Source organism: Chlorocebus sabaeus, chromosome 14 (genome assembly GCF_047675955.1).
Source record: "Chlorocebus sabaeus isolate Y175 chromosome 14, mChlSab1.0.hap1, whole genome shotgun sequence".
Taxonomy (NCBI): Eukaryota; Metazoa; Chordata; class Mammalia; order Primates; family Cercopithecidae; genus Chlorocebus; species Chlorocebus sabaeus.
Window position 1 is genome coordinate 102179720 of NC_132917.1, and position 12420 is coordinate 102192139.

Consider the following 12420-nt stretch of genomic DNA (forward strand, 5'->3'; position numbering starts at 1 on the left):
TTTCAAAACATTAGCTTGGCCTGGTGGCATACATCTGTAGTCCCACTTACTTGAAAGGCTGAGGCAGCAGGGTCGCTTGAGCCCAGGAGGTTGAGGCAGCAGTGAGCTATGATCGCACCACTGCATTCCAGCCTGGGTGACAGAGCCAGACCCCATCTATCAAATAAATAAATAAAAAGAAAAAGAGCCTGGCACCTTCCCCTCTCTCTTGCTTTCTTTCGTGCCGTGTGATCTCTGCACACACCGGCTCCTCTTCACCTTCCGTCATAAGTGGCAGCAGCCTGAGGCCTCCCCAGAAGCACATGCTATGCTATGCTTTCTGAACAGCATGCAGAACTGTGAGCCAAATACACTTCTTTTCTTTATAAATTACCCAGCCTCAGCTATTTGTTTACAGCAATACAAATGGACTAAGACAGGTGGTATATCCTGTTTCTGTGACTGCAGATATAAACAAAAATATTTATTTATTTTATTAGTATTATTATTTTTTGAGACAGAGTCTCACTTTATTGCCCAGGCTGGCATTCAGTGGCACGATTTTGGCTCACCGCAGCCTCCATCTCCTGGGTTAAGCGACTCTTTTGCCTCAGCCTCCCAAGTTGCTGGGATTACAGGCGTGTGCCACCATGCCTGGCTAATTGTTGCATTTTTAGTAGAGACAGGGTTTCACCATGTTGGCCAGGCTGGTCTTGTACTCATGACCTCAAGTGATCTGCCTGCCTCGGCCTCCCAAACGGATTACAGGTGTGAGCCACCATGCCTGGCCAACAAAAATATTTAGTGCTGAGGTTTTCCCAAATCCTGCCAGTCAAGCAACCCAATTTTCCATGATTTTATCCCTAACAAAGTGCACCTTGTTGTTACTTAGCTCAGAATTCAGGGCTTGTCTTTGTCCTTGGAATGTCGCATGATAATGGTGTGCAGAATTATAAAAGGCGCGGCTTTAATTTTTTAAAATTAAAAACATTCCTTAACATGAAATGTTAAGGAATCTTCCAAAATGGTAATATAACTTTGTTCATATATCCTGTTTTCAGTTTGTCATAGCTGCCCAGAGTCATGCTTTGCATACATGGCATTGTAAATGCTTTCTGAATTTATTGTTTTAATCAAATGTCAATAAGGATTAGAAAGAGGAACTCCTAACAAAGCTAAGACAAGGACTGTTGAAAGTCAAAATATCTCTAATACGTTGGCACTAGACTTTTAATCTCTTGAAAAGATTTGTGTTTTCAACTAAGATCAGTGTCATCTTTAACCTTTATGTCTTTTTTTTTTTTTTGAGACGGAGTCTCGCTCTGTTGCCCAGGCTGGAGTGCAGTGGCCGGATCTCAGCTCACTGCAAGCTCCGCCTCCCGGGTTTACACCATTCTTCTGCCTCAGCCTCCCGAGTAGCTGGGACTACAGGCACCCGCCACCTCACCCGGCTAGTTTTTTGTATTTTTTAGTAGAGACGGGGTTTCACCGTGTTAGCCAGGATGGTCTCGATCTCCTGACCTCGTGATCCGCCCGTCTCGGCCTCCCAAAGTGCTGGGATTACAGGCTTGAGCCACCGCGCCCGGTCTGTGTCTTTAAGATGTGTCTTAGGAGTGCAAGACAAAGCTGTGAAAAATCATTTGGGTGTTGAGAATATCCAACTGGATCTGCATTTGACACTGAAGAGGTTAAGACCACTGCCTCTTTGGTCTTGAAATAAAGTTGCCATTTAGGTAGTTTTTAAGCAAAAAAGGGCCTTAACAACTGCCTGGTTAACCACCTAATTTTACAGATGAGGAAAGCAAAGAAGAGAAGCCAGTGACTTGGCCACAGTCTTGGTGAGACCCAGAGCTGGGGCAAGAACCTGGCCAATGTCCTATGCATTCTATAAAATATTTTTTCTTTTTTTGTAGGGAGTAAATAGGAGTTCACATTACTGCTTTGTAGCCCTTTCATCTCTCTTAACACCCCTAAACGCCTTCTGGAGGCTTGGAAGTTACATCTGCATTACTTATCCATGTCATTCTAGGTGGAATCATGTCTGACAGGTGAGTAGAGCATTTGCGAACTGAACAATTAAAAGTGTAGCGAGTAGATCATTCCAGCATTTACACACTTTGCATAATAAGCCTCCTTTCCAGAAAAAAAAAAAAACAAAAAAAAAACCTTGAACTCCATTTTCTTAATTGCAGATTTCCATCGAAGCCCTGGTGCTGTTTCTTTCCCCATCCCCACTTCAGCTTCAGGTCACAAGGTGATGGGGAGTTCGGGTCTATGAATTTGTGGCTGGGAAGGGCTGTCCCCGCCCACTCTGCAATTCCAAAGGCGGCTCTGGCTGCTTTGGTCCAGGTCTCGGTCAGACACAGGTTAGGTGTCCGTCTCCCTGCCTGGCCATCTCAAGGTGGGGATTGGGTACCCAACTCTAGCTGGCAGGAAGCCTGATTATCCATGTCCCTCTCCGACCCTCCCCCCGACTTCGCCAGGCTCAAGGGGGCACCATCGCCTTCCATCACGTACAGTGTCGAGGGTCCCAGCCAGCGCACCGGGCACGTCTGGTGGACCCGGATCCCAGTCCCGAGCGGTCGCAAGCACGTCCCGGTCCCCGCCTCCCGCCGCCGCCTGAATGCCAGGCCCCCTCGCGCTCCCCGCTGGGCGCTTACCTTCTCGTGGGCGGACACGGTGGCCAGGCAGCCCGAGGCGCTGGCGTGGGCCAGGGAGCGGGCGGTGGCCGCGAGCAGTCTAGGGCCCGGGGGCGCACCGGCCGCCTGGCCGCCCTCGCGCCGGTAGGAGAACATCCCGGGCGGCGCGGGGGGCTGCCTGGCGCGGGCGGCGCCCGCCCGGGGCCGCAGGTGCGCGTCCTCCTTGTGAGCCGAGGCGGGGAAGCTCTGCTGCCAGATGCTGCCCGAGTCCTCCAGCAGGGCGGGCATAGCCTCCTCAGTGGAGGCGCTGTCCAGCTCCTCGTCCACCTCGTTGGTGACGGCCCAGGACACGGAGCTCACGATCACGTAGCCCGCGGCTGGGGACAGCAGGGCGCTGCAGCACAGCAGCCAGGAGAGGCGGGTCCCCGGCCGCGCCGGGCGCCGGCCGCGGCGCACGGACATCTTGCAGGCTGCACGCCCGGCCGCGGGGGCCGCCAGCAGCGCTAGTGCCGGGGAGCCCGGCAGCGCCCCCCTGCGGCGGATCCCTGCAGCCGCGAGTCCCGGTGAATCCCTGCAGCCGCGCGCCTCGCTCAGAAGTCCGGGCTCACAGAAGACCAGGTTCCACGCACACGCCGCGCATCCTGCGGAGTCCTCCTCGCGCGCCAGGTCCCGGGATGAGTTCGTTTCCTGCAGGATGGCACCGGTTCCGCAGAGGGTGGGCGTTAAAATCCCGGCTCCATACACGCCTCTGCTCAACAGCTGCGAGACCTGCCAAGCCACTTAACCTCTCTGTGCCCATTTCCTTCATTAGCTGACAAAGATAATATCTACCTCTTAAGGATGATGGATGGGACGGTTGAACGATTAATATTTGAAGAGGCTTAGAACGGTGCGTGGCATGGAGCAAACGCGATACGGTAGTCCCTTGGTATCTGAGGGGTATGGTTACAGGACCCCCGTGGATACCAAAATCCAGAGATGCTCAAGACCCTTATAAAAAAAACGGTGCAGCATTTGCATATAACCCATGCGCAGCCTCCTTTGATATCTAAATTGCTTATAAAATGCCTAATACAATGTAAATACTATGTAAATTGTTGTTTACTCTATTTATCAGGTAATAGGACCAGAAAGAAAGCCAGTGTGTGTTCAGTACAGATGCCATCACCCTTTTTTATTTTATATTTTTCTGATGAAGAGTCTTGCTCTGTCCTCCCAGGCTAGAGTGCAGCGGCACAATCACAGCTTACTGCAGCCTCAACTTCCCAGGCTCAGGTGATCCTCCTGCCTCAGTCTCCAAAAGTGCTGGGATTACAGGTGTGAACCACTGCGTCCAGCTTTTTTTTTTTTCCTTCAAATTATTTTCAGTCTGCGGTTGGTTGGGAACCCACAGATACGAAGGGCTGACTGTATTTAGTTAACTAGACACCAGGTAAGGATCGTTACCATCATCTTATTAGAGGAGAAAACTGAATAAATGATGGAGGTAAGATTAGCACCAATTCCATCTGATGCCCATTCTCTTTCTCTGCAAGGACGATAACCCTTCTTACACTTTGCTGCGTCAGGAGGGCATCGCAGCCAGTTCAGCTAACAGCAGAATCAAGTTATTTGCATTTAAGCTGAAACAAACTGGCTGAGGCCACATGGACAAATACCACTTTGGCCAAGCCCCTCATTCCAGGTCACCAGAACTGCGGTCCAAGCCCTGGAAAGGAAAAATGTGGAGGAATATTGCAGGCTTTTGGCTCTTTTCTTTTCCTTTCCTTTCCTCTCCTCTCCTTTTCTTTCTTTTCTCTTTTCTTTTCTTTTTTCTTTCTTTCTTTCTTTTCTCTCTTTCTTTTTCTTTCTCTCTCTCTTTCTTTCTTTCTTCTCTTTCTCTCTCTCTCTCTCTTTCTTTCTTTCTTTTGGAGTCTTGCTCTGTCGCCCAGGCTGGAGTACGGTGGCACGATCATGACTCCCTGCAGCCTGGATTGCCTGGATTCAAGTGGTTCCCCGTCCTCAGCCTCCTCAGTAGCTGGTATTACAGGCACACCACCATGCCTGTTGGCTCATTTTTATTTTCTGTAGAGATGAGGTCTCACTATGTTGCCCAAGCTGATATCAAACTCCTGAGCTCAAACAATTCTGTGACTTCAGCCTCCCAAAGTGCTGGGATTACAGATGTGAGCCACTGCATCGGGCCTGCATTTTCTTCATCCATTCATATTGATGGATATTTAGGTTGTTTCTGCCTTAGTTATTGTGAATACTACTGAAATAAATGTTAGAGTGTAAATACCTCTTTGATATCCTGTCTTGAATTCTTTTGGGTAATACCCATAAGTGTGATTGCTGAATCATAAGATAGTTTACTTTTAATGAACCTCCGTACTGTTTCCCAAAACGGCTGCACTATTTTATATTCCCGCCAATGGTGCACAAGAGTTCTAATGTATCCACCTTCTCACCAACACCTGTTGTTAATGTTTTATAATGGCCATTCTAATGGGTGTAAGGTGATATCATTGCAGGGTTTTTTGTCTGTTTGTTTAATTCTTTCTTGTTTGTTTGTTGTAGAGACAGAGTCTTACTCTTTTACCCAAGCTGGAGTGAAGTGGTAATGATCATAGCTCACCGTAACCTCAAACTTCTGTGCTCAAGCGATCCTCTCTCCTTGGCCTCTGGAGTAGCTGGACTATAGACAGGCAAATGCCATCATACCTTGCTAATTTTTATTTATTTATTTAGAAAAGGGGTCTTGCTATATTGTCCAGGCTGGTCTTGAACTCCTGGACTCAAATGATCCTCCCACCCTGGCCTTCTGAGGTGTGAGCCTCTGCACCCAGTCACTAAGTGGATTTTGATAGGAATTGAATTGAATTTGTAGATTCCTTTGGGTAGTATGAACAGTTTAACAAAATTATGTCTTCCAATTCATGAATATGGGATGCCTTTGCACTTATTTGTGTTGCCTTTCTTTTATCAGTATATTATATATTCTATACATATTGAAGAGATTAAGGGACTTAAATCATATGTATATAAAATTTAGTTAATGGCTACAAATTTGAAGTCTGTGTATATATATAAATCACGTATATAGTATATATGATTTATATATAGTATATATGACATATATAGTGTATATATGATTTTAAATATATATACAGTGTATATCTAGAGTATATATATGATTTTAAGTTCCTTAATCACTTCAGATTTATGGCCATTAACTTCAAGGGGGCATTGGCCCTGCCTGGTAGTGCTTTCCTACTTCTCTGATTCATTCTCCTCCCCTTATAGGAGACTCTCACTCCTTTCCTTTCTCCTACTTTCTTCAGGTCTCTTTTCAAATTACACCTTGTGAGAGAGGTCTTGCTTGAATGCCCTATAAGAAGCAGCATCAGGCCAGGTGCGGTGGCTCATGCCTGTAATCCCAACACTTTGGGAGGCAGAGGTGGGCAGATCACCTGACCACTGCTAGCCAACATGTATAATATATAGTACTACATATGTTTAACTGTACATAATACATGTTCTTACATACTTGCCCAACTTCCCCGAAATACATGCTTAAAGCAAGAACTCTAATGAATAACTCAACTATAGCACATAACACACTCCTTTAAAGTCTACCCATCACCCCTTGGATATCAACGGAAACAACCACTTGCCAGCCGTACATAGTACATTAAGTCGTTCATCGGACAGAGCACATACCTGTCAAAATCCTCCTCCTCACCACAGATGCCCCCCCTCACTTAGGAATCCCTTGTTCACCATCCTCCGTGAAATCAATATCCCGCACAAGAGTGCTACTCCCCTCGCTCCGGGCCCATAACTCGTGGGGGTAGTTATAACTGAACTGTATCCGGCATCTGGTTCTTACCTCAGGGCCATGGGAACTAAGATCGCCCACACGTTCCCCTTAAATAAGACATCTCGATGGATCACGGGTCTATCACCCTATTAACCAGTCACGGGAGCTCTCCATGCATTTGGTATCTTTTATCTCTGGTCCGCACGCAGCCCCATCGCAGAATGCTGACTCCCACCACATCCCGTCCTGTCGCGTCTGCCTTTGATTCCTAGTCCATGCCATTATTAATCGCACCTACGTTCAATATCCTAGTTCCGCGTGAATACCAATAAGGTGTTATTTAATCCATGCTTGTAAGACATATCAATAATCAACTCACGACATTATTCCCACCACGTTATAGAATTACAACAAAGAATTTCATCAACGCCCCCCACCCCCATCTCTGACCTTCACCTAAACCCACTTTTGCCAAACCCCAAAAACAAAAGCCTCAATCTGCCCGGCCAGAGCTTGCATTTTCATCTTTTAGGTGTGCATGACCTCAACTGCTGTCCCCTCAACTAATATTTACTTACTTCATCAATCACTCTTAACACCAACCTACCTTCCTCTCCTTCCCCCGCCCCCGATAATCACCAACTCATCTACCAAACCTACATCTCCCTTCTACCACAACCCCAAAGACACCATTTATTATCATACCCACTTCTCCGTCTATGTAGCTTAAACCTACCTAAAGCAAGACACTGAAAATGCCTAGATGGGCTCGCACACCCCATAAGACAAATAGGTTTGGTCCTGGCCTTTCTATTGACCCTTAGCAAGATTACACATGCAAGCATCCCCGCCCCGGTGAAGACACCCTACAAATCATCATGACCAAGAGGAGTAAGTATCAAGCACGCACATGCAGCTCAAAACACTTTGCTCAGCCACACCCCCACGGGAGACAGCAGTGACAAATCTTTAGCAATAAACGAAAGTTTAACTAAGCTATGCTATATCAAGGGTTGGTTAATTTCGTGCCAGCCACCGCAGCCATACGATTAACCCAAGCCAATAGAGATCGGTGTAGAGAGTGTTTTAGATCTAATACAATAAAGCTAAACCCCATCTAAACTGTAAAACCCTAGCTGACGTAAAATAAACTACGAAAGTGGCTTTAAAATTTCTGAACACACAATAGCTAAGGCCCAAACTGGGATTAGATACCCCACTATGCTTAGCCTTAAACCTCAATAGTTAAAACAACAAAACTACTCGCCAGAATACTACAAGCAACAGCTTGAAACTCAAAGGACTTGGCGGTGCTTCACATCCCCCTAGAGGAGCCTGTTCCATAATCGATAAACCCCGATCCACCCCACCCTCTCTTGCTCAGCCTATATACTGCCATCTTCAGCGAACCCTGATGAAGGTTACAAAGTGAGCGCAAATGCCCTTCCTCGCAAAAACGTTAGGTCAAGGTGTAGCCTATGAGATGGTAAAAAATGGGCTACATTTTCTACCTCAGAAAACCCCACAACAACTCTTATGAAATCTAGGAGTCCAAGGAGGATTTAGCAGTAAATTAAGAATAGAGTGCTTAATTGAACCAGGCCATAAAGCACGCACACACCGCCCGTCACTCCCCTCAAATATACTTAAGGATCATCTTAACTAAACACCCTAATATTTATATAGAGGGGATAAGTCGTAACATGGTAAGTGTACTGGAAGGTGCACTTGGATAAATCAAGGTATAGCTTGGCCAACATGGCAAAATCCCGACTCTACCAAAAAATACAAACATTAGCTGAGCATGGTGACACACATCTGTAATCCCAGCTACTTGGGAAGCTGAGGCAGGAGAATTGCTTGAATTGGGAGGCAGAGATTGCAGTGAGCCAAGATCGCGTCATTGCACACCAGCCTGGGCAACAGAACGAGACTGTCAAAAAAAAAAAAAAAAAAAAAAAAAGAAGGGAGCATCCATATCCCCATAGTGAATTTTCACTGTAACACTTATATGTACTTAAGATATTTTGCTTTTATTTGCTGATTAGCTCAGTGTCAGTCTTCCTGTACCCGGAACATAAGCCCAAAAAGAGCAGAGATTTGTCTATTTTATTCATGGTTGAGGAAACAATGCCCAGAGTGTAATGCTTTGACATGCTGAGTACTTCGAAGTAAAGGACGGTGGAAGAGCCTCAGAAGCAAAATCTCTTTCTGGCCTTTTTCTACCCTTCTTTCTCCTGCTCTCGTCTCTCCCACAAGGCAGGCCATAGGAACTAGAATTTCTCTTCCCGAAGATGGATCATAGAAATTAGGACCCCTCTCCTTCAAAGACAGCCATAAAGCCTAGAAATATGACTCTAACTCCCTCTGCCTTTCTGTAAAGGAGCTGGCCATAAACAGATTCTCGGACCCACCTTGTCTGAGAGTAGGTCTTGAGACCTCATTCCAGAAGGGGTCCTGCCCTCCACCTGGGAGAATGGAATGACACACAGAAGGAGGAAGAAGAATCTGAACAGACAGGCCTTGCTGGGTTTGCCCACTCAGTCTATTACCATTAGATCATTCACTTTTTGTCCAATCACATGTCTTCATGGTTGTCCATTCTTCACCCAACCTAAGCATGAAAATGGACAGTTTTCCCTGAGTCTTTGAGTCTTTATTTATTTCGGCTTTCACGTCACATAAAGCTTCGATGATACGGTTTGGATCTGTGTCCCTGCCCAAATCTCATGTCGAATTGTAATCCCCAACGTTGGAGGTGGGGCCTGCTGGGAGGTGATTGGATCATGGGGGTGAATATCCCCTTTGGTGCTACTCACTAATAGTGAGTGAGTTCTCGTGAGATCTTGTCGTTTACAAGTGTATAGCACCTATCCTGCCCACTGCTTCCTGCTCCAGCCATGTAAGATGTGTCTGCTTCCCCTTCACCTTCTGCCATGATTCTAAGTTTCCTGTGGCCTCCCCAGAAGCCAGATGCCACCATGCTTCCTGTACAGCCTGTGGAACCATGAGCAATTAAACCTCTTTTTTTATAAATTACCCAGTCACGGGTATTTCTTTGTAGCAGTACGGGAATGGCCTAATACATTGGATTAAATATTATATACATTTGTTATGCTTTTCTCTCTTATCTTTTGTTATAGGAGTGTTGGCCATGACCCTTAAGGGTGGATGAGGAAAGGTATCACAGCTTTCCACCCCTACAATCCCAAGTGTTTAAAGAGTACCCAGTAAAAGAAAAAATACATGACAAATACTTAATTTTGGAACACATCACTGTAAATTTGTGATCAGATGTGTTTCTGAAAAATCTGTCTGCCAGCATGTTAGTGGGCTACCAACTTATCATCATGAGTGAACATTTATGTTCCAAGATACATGTGGGTGCAGCTATTATTACTGTGAAGAGTAATGTGATGCGCCTCTCTTTCTGTACTCACCATATTGACAATGTGCCCTAGGGGGATATCTGTCTGTACAGGTTCTCATTATTATTCCTATTTCAAATTACTGTTTCAGAAAATAATATTGCTTCTACGTACACTAACGGATCAAATGTTTGTTTCCTATCGAGTTAAATTGCATGGAAGGTAGTGCTGTAATAATGTCACAATTGATGGGGGTGATTGGTTGTGGAATCTGCAGATGGCCAGGATCTCACTGCTGCTTGAGGACCCTGAGTACGTCATTTCCACCTGGGAACGGAGCAATTGGGATAATGATTTAGATGTTATTTTGAGTGAGCTGAACTGGATAAGGTAGGTGGTAGAGTGATGTGCTTGACAACTCCAGTTGTTTTGACACCTCCCTGCATCCATACCCATTAGGAGTACCTTATCTTGCTAACTCTGAGTTTGGCAACATGACTTGCTTTGGTCAATGGTACAAGACCACACTTGGTGCAAAAGGAGGTGTGAAAACATGCTTGTGTGTTTCCACATCTGCTTTCTTGGACTCCCTCCTGCCATGAGAACATGCATGAACTGGCCTGTTAAAGGAATGTGGGAACCACATGGAGGACAGCTGAGGCCATCCTAGACTAGCTAGCTGCTACACACCTGTCAGGAACCTTGGAGAGCTGCGTGAGCCCAGCTGAGAGTTGTTGAGTCCAGGCCAGAACAGCAGAACCAGCTACCCAAGCAAACTACGGACTGGTGAGGAATAATATATAGATGGTGGTTGTTTTAAGCCATGAAGGATTAGTTTGTTATACTGTAATAGTGAACTGATCCATCATACAAGCAAAAAACTATCTTTGCAACCTGCTTTGTGGATTCTTTATGGCTAATTCTTTATGGCTAAACTAAGAAAAATCTAAGTTTGGGGTAGGGGATGAGGGATTTCCTGTTCACATTCATGTTCACTTTCAGGTAATAGACAACCAGTTACTTTCAATCATAGGAACGATCTCTGTTCAGTAATTAAAATGTCAGTGTAATAATCAAAATGTCAAACTTTATTAAGATTGACATCTTCTCCTCTCTCCTGCTAGCTGCTTTAGGACTTGAGGGCTGAGGTGGGCGAGGCAGATGTGGCTGTATTCTTTTTCATTTTTCTCCTTGCTAGGCCTCATGTCTCAACTCATCAAGGAAGGGAATTGGGAGTTAAAAGCAAAGACTTGCCTACGAGGCAGGTGCAGCTCTATTCTCACACCGGAGCTTGTTGGTCCTGGTGGCTTGCTTTCTTCCTCTTTCTTTTCTTTTCCTTTTTTTTTCCTTTTTCTTTTTTCTTTCTCTTTCTTTCTTTTCTTTCTTTCTCTCTTTCTCTCCCTCTCTTTCTCTCTCCTCTTCTTTTTCTTTTTTTTTTTTTCCAGACAGGGCCTCACTCTGTGGCCCAGGCTGGAGTGCAGCAGTACAATCACAGCTCACTGCAGCCTCAACCTCCTGGACGCAAGCTATCCTCCCACCTCAGCCTCCCAAGTAGCTGAGATTACAGGCACTAACCACTATGCCCGGCTAATTTTTTACATTTTTTGTCAAGACGAGGGTTTCACCATGTTGCCCAGGCTGGTGAAAAACTCCTGAGCTCAAGGAATCCAGCCGCCTCGGCCTCCCAAGTGCTGGGATTACAGGTGTGAGCCACTGCGCCTGGTGGCTTTTCAAGCCCACCTCGTTTTCTCTTGAAATCCTCCTGTGTGCTTTTTAGTCTTTCTTCCACCAGGAACCTCCAATCCAATCCCCATAAAGTGGGCAATGCCACTTATTCATTTATTTTTAAGACAGGGTCTCGCTCTGTCATCCAGGCTGAAGTGTAGTGGCATGATCGTAGTTCACTGCATTCTTGAACTCCTGGGCTCAAGCAAGCCTCCTGCCTCAGCCTCCTGAGTAGCTGAGACTACAGCCACATGCCACCATATCCAGCAAATTTTTTTTTTCTTTTGTAGAGATAGGGTTCTCATTATGTTGCCCAGGCTGGTCTTGAACTCCTATGCTCAAGTGATCCTCTCACCTTGACCTCCCAAAGTGTTGGGATTATAGGTGTGAACCACAGTGCCTGTTCACCTTGTATTTTTTAAGATACACTTTTATACATAACGTATGCAGAAATGCAACCAAGTCAAATCACAAACTTCGTGACAGTTTTGCAAGGTGAACACACTACACTGTATGGCCAGCCACCAGCCCAAGAATGGGAGCGCCATGAGGGTTCCTGGCATAGACTTCATGGAGTTGCAGCCTTGACAGCCATTTTTAGACCTGATATAAGCTGTTTGAAATCCAGTTGAACTCTGTCATCCTTGTCCTCAGTGAGACTTCTCTCTGTGTGGTGTTTGCAATATAGCCTGCTTGTTCCTCATCCCACTGATGCCAAATCCAGCTCATGCCACAGCTGCTGGCTGTGGAAAAAATCTAATGGTCAACACTGGAGTCATGTAAATGAGTTCCCTCCTTTATGCATGTTTTCTTTAAATGACCCAGATCCACAAGTCCTGAGGGAAAGCCTGAAGAATAGCTCCCTGGGCCTTAGTAAAGGCAGGTCCCTCAGGCTCAACCACAGGCT

The 12420-nt window shown here is 45.9% G+C and overlaps 1 protein-coding gene across 1 annotated transcript in view; it reads right to left on the minus strand.

Moving 5' to 3' along the window:
* CREG2 (cellular repressor of E1A stimulated genes 2) overlaps nucleotides 1–3873 on the minus strand; it is a 40546-nt gene extending 36673 nt beyond the window's left edge. Inside the window, exon 1 of the mRNA XM_008008208.3 lies at nucleotides 2640–3873. Within this exon, the coding sequence (XP_008006399.2) occupies nucleotides 2640–3080 (441 nt within the window). The 5' untranslated portion in view covers nucleotides 3081–3873. The remainder of the gene's footprint in view (nucleotides 1–2639) is intronic.
* Between the last annotated feature and the right edge of the window lie 8547 nt (nucleotides 3874–12420).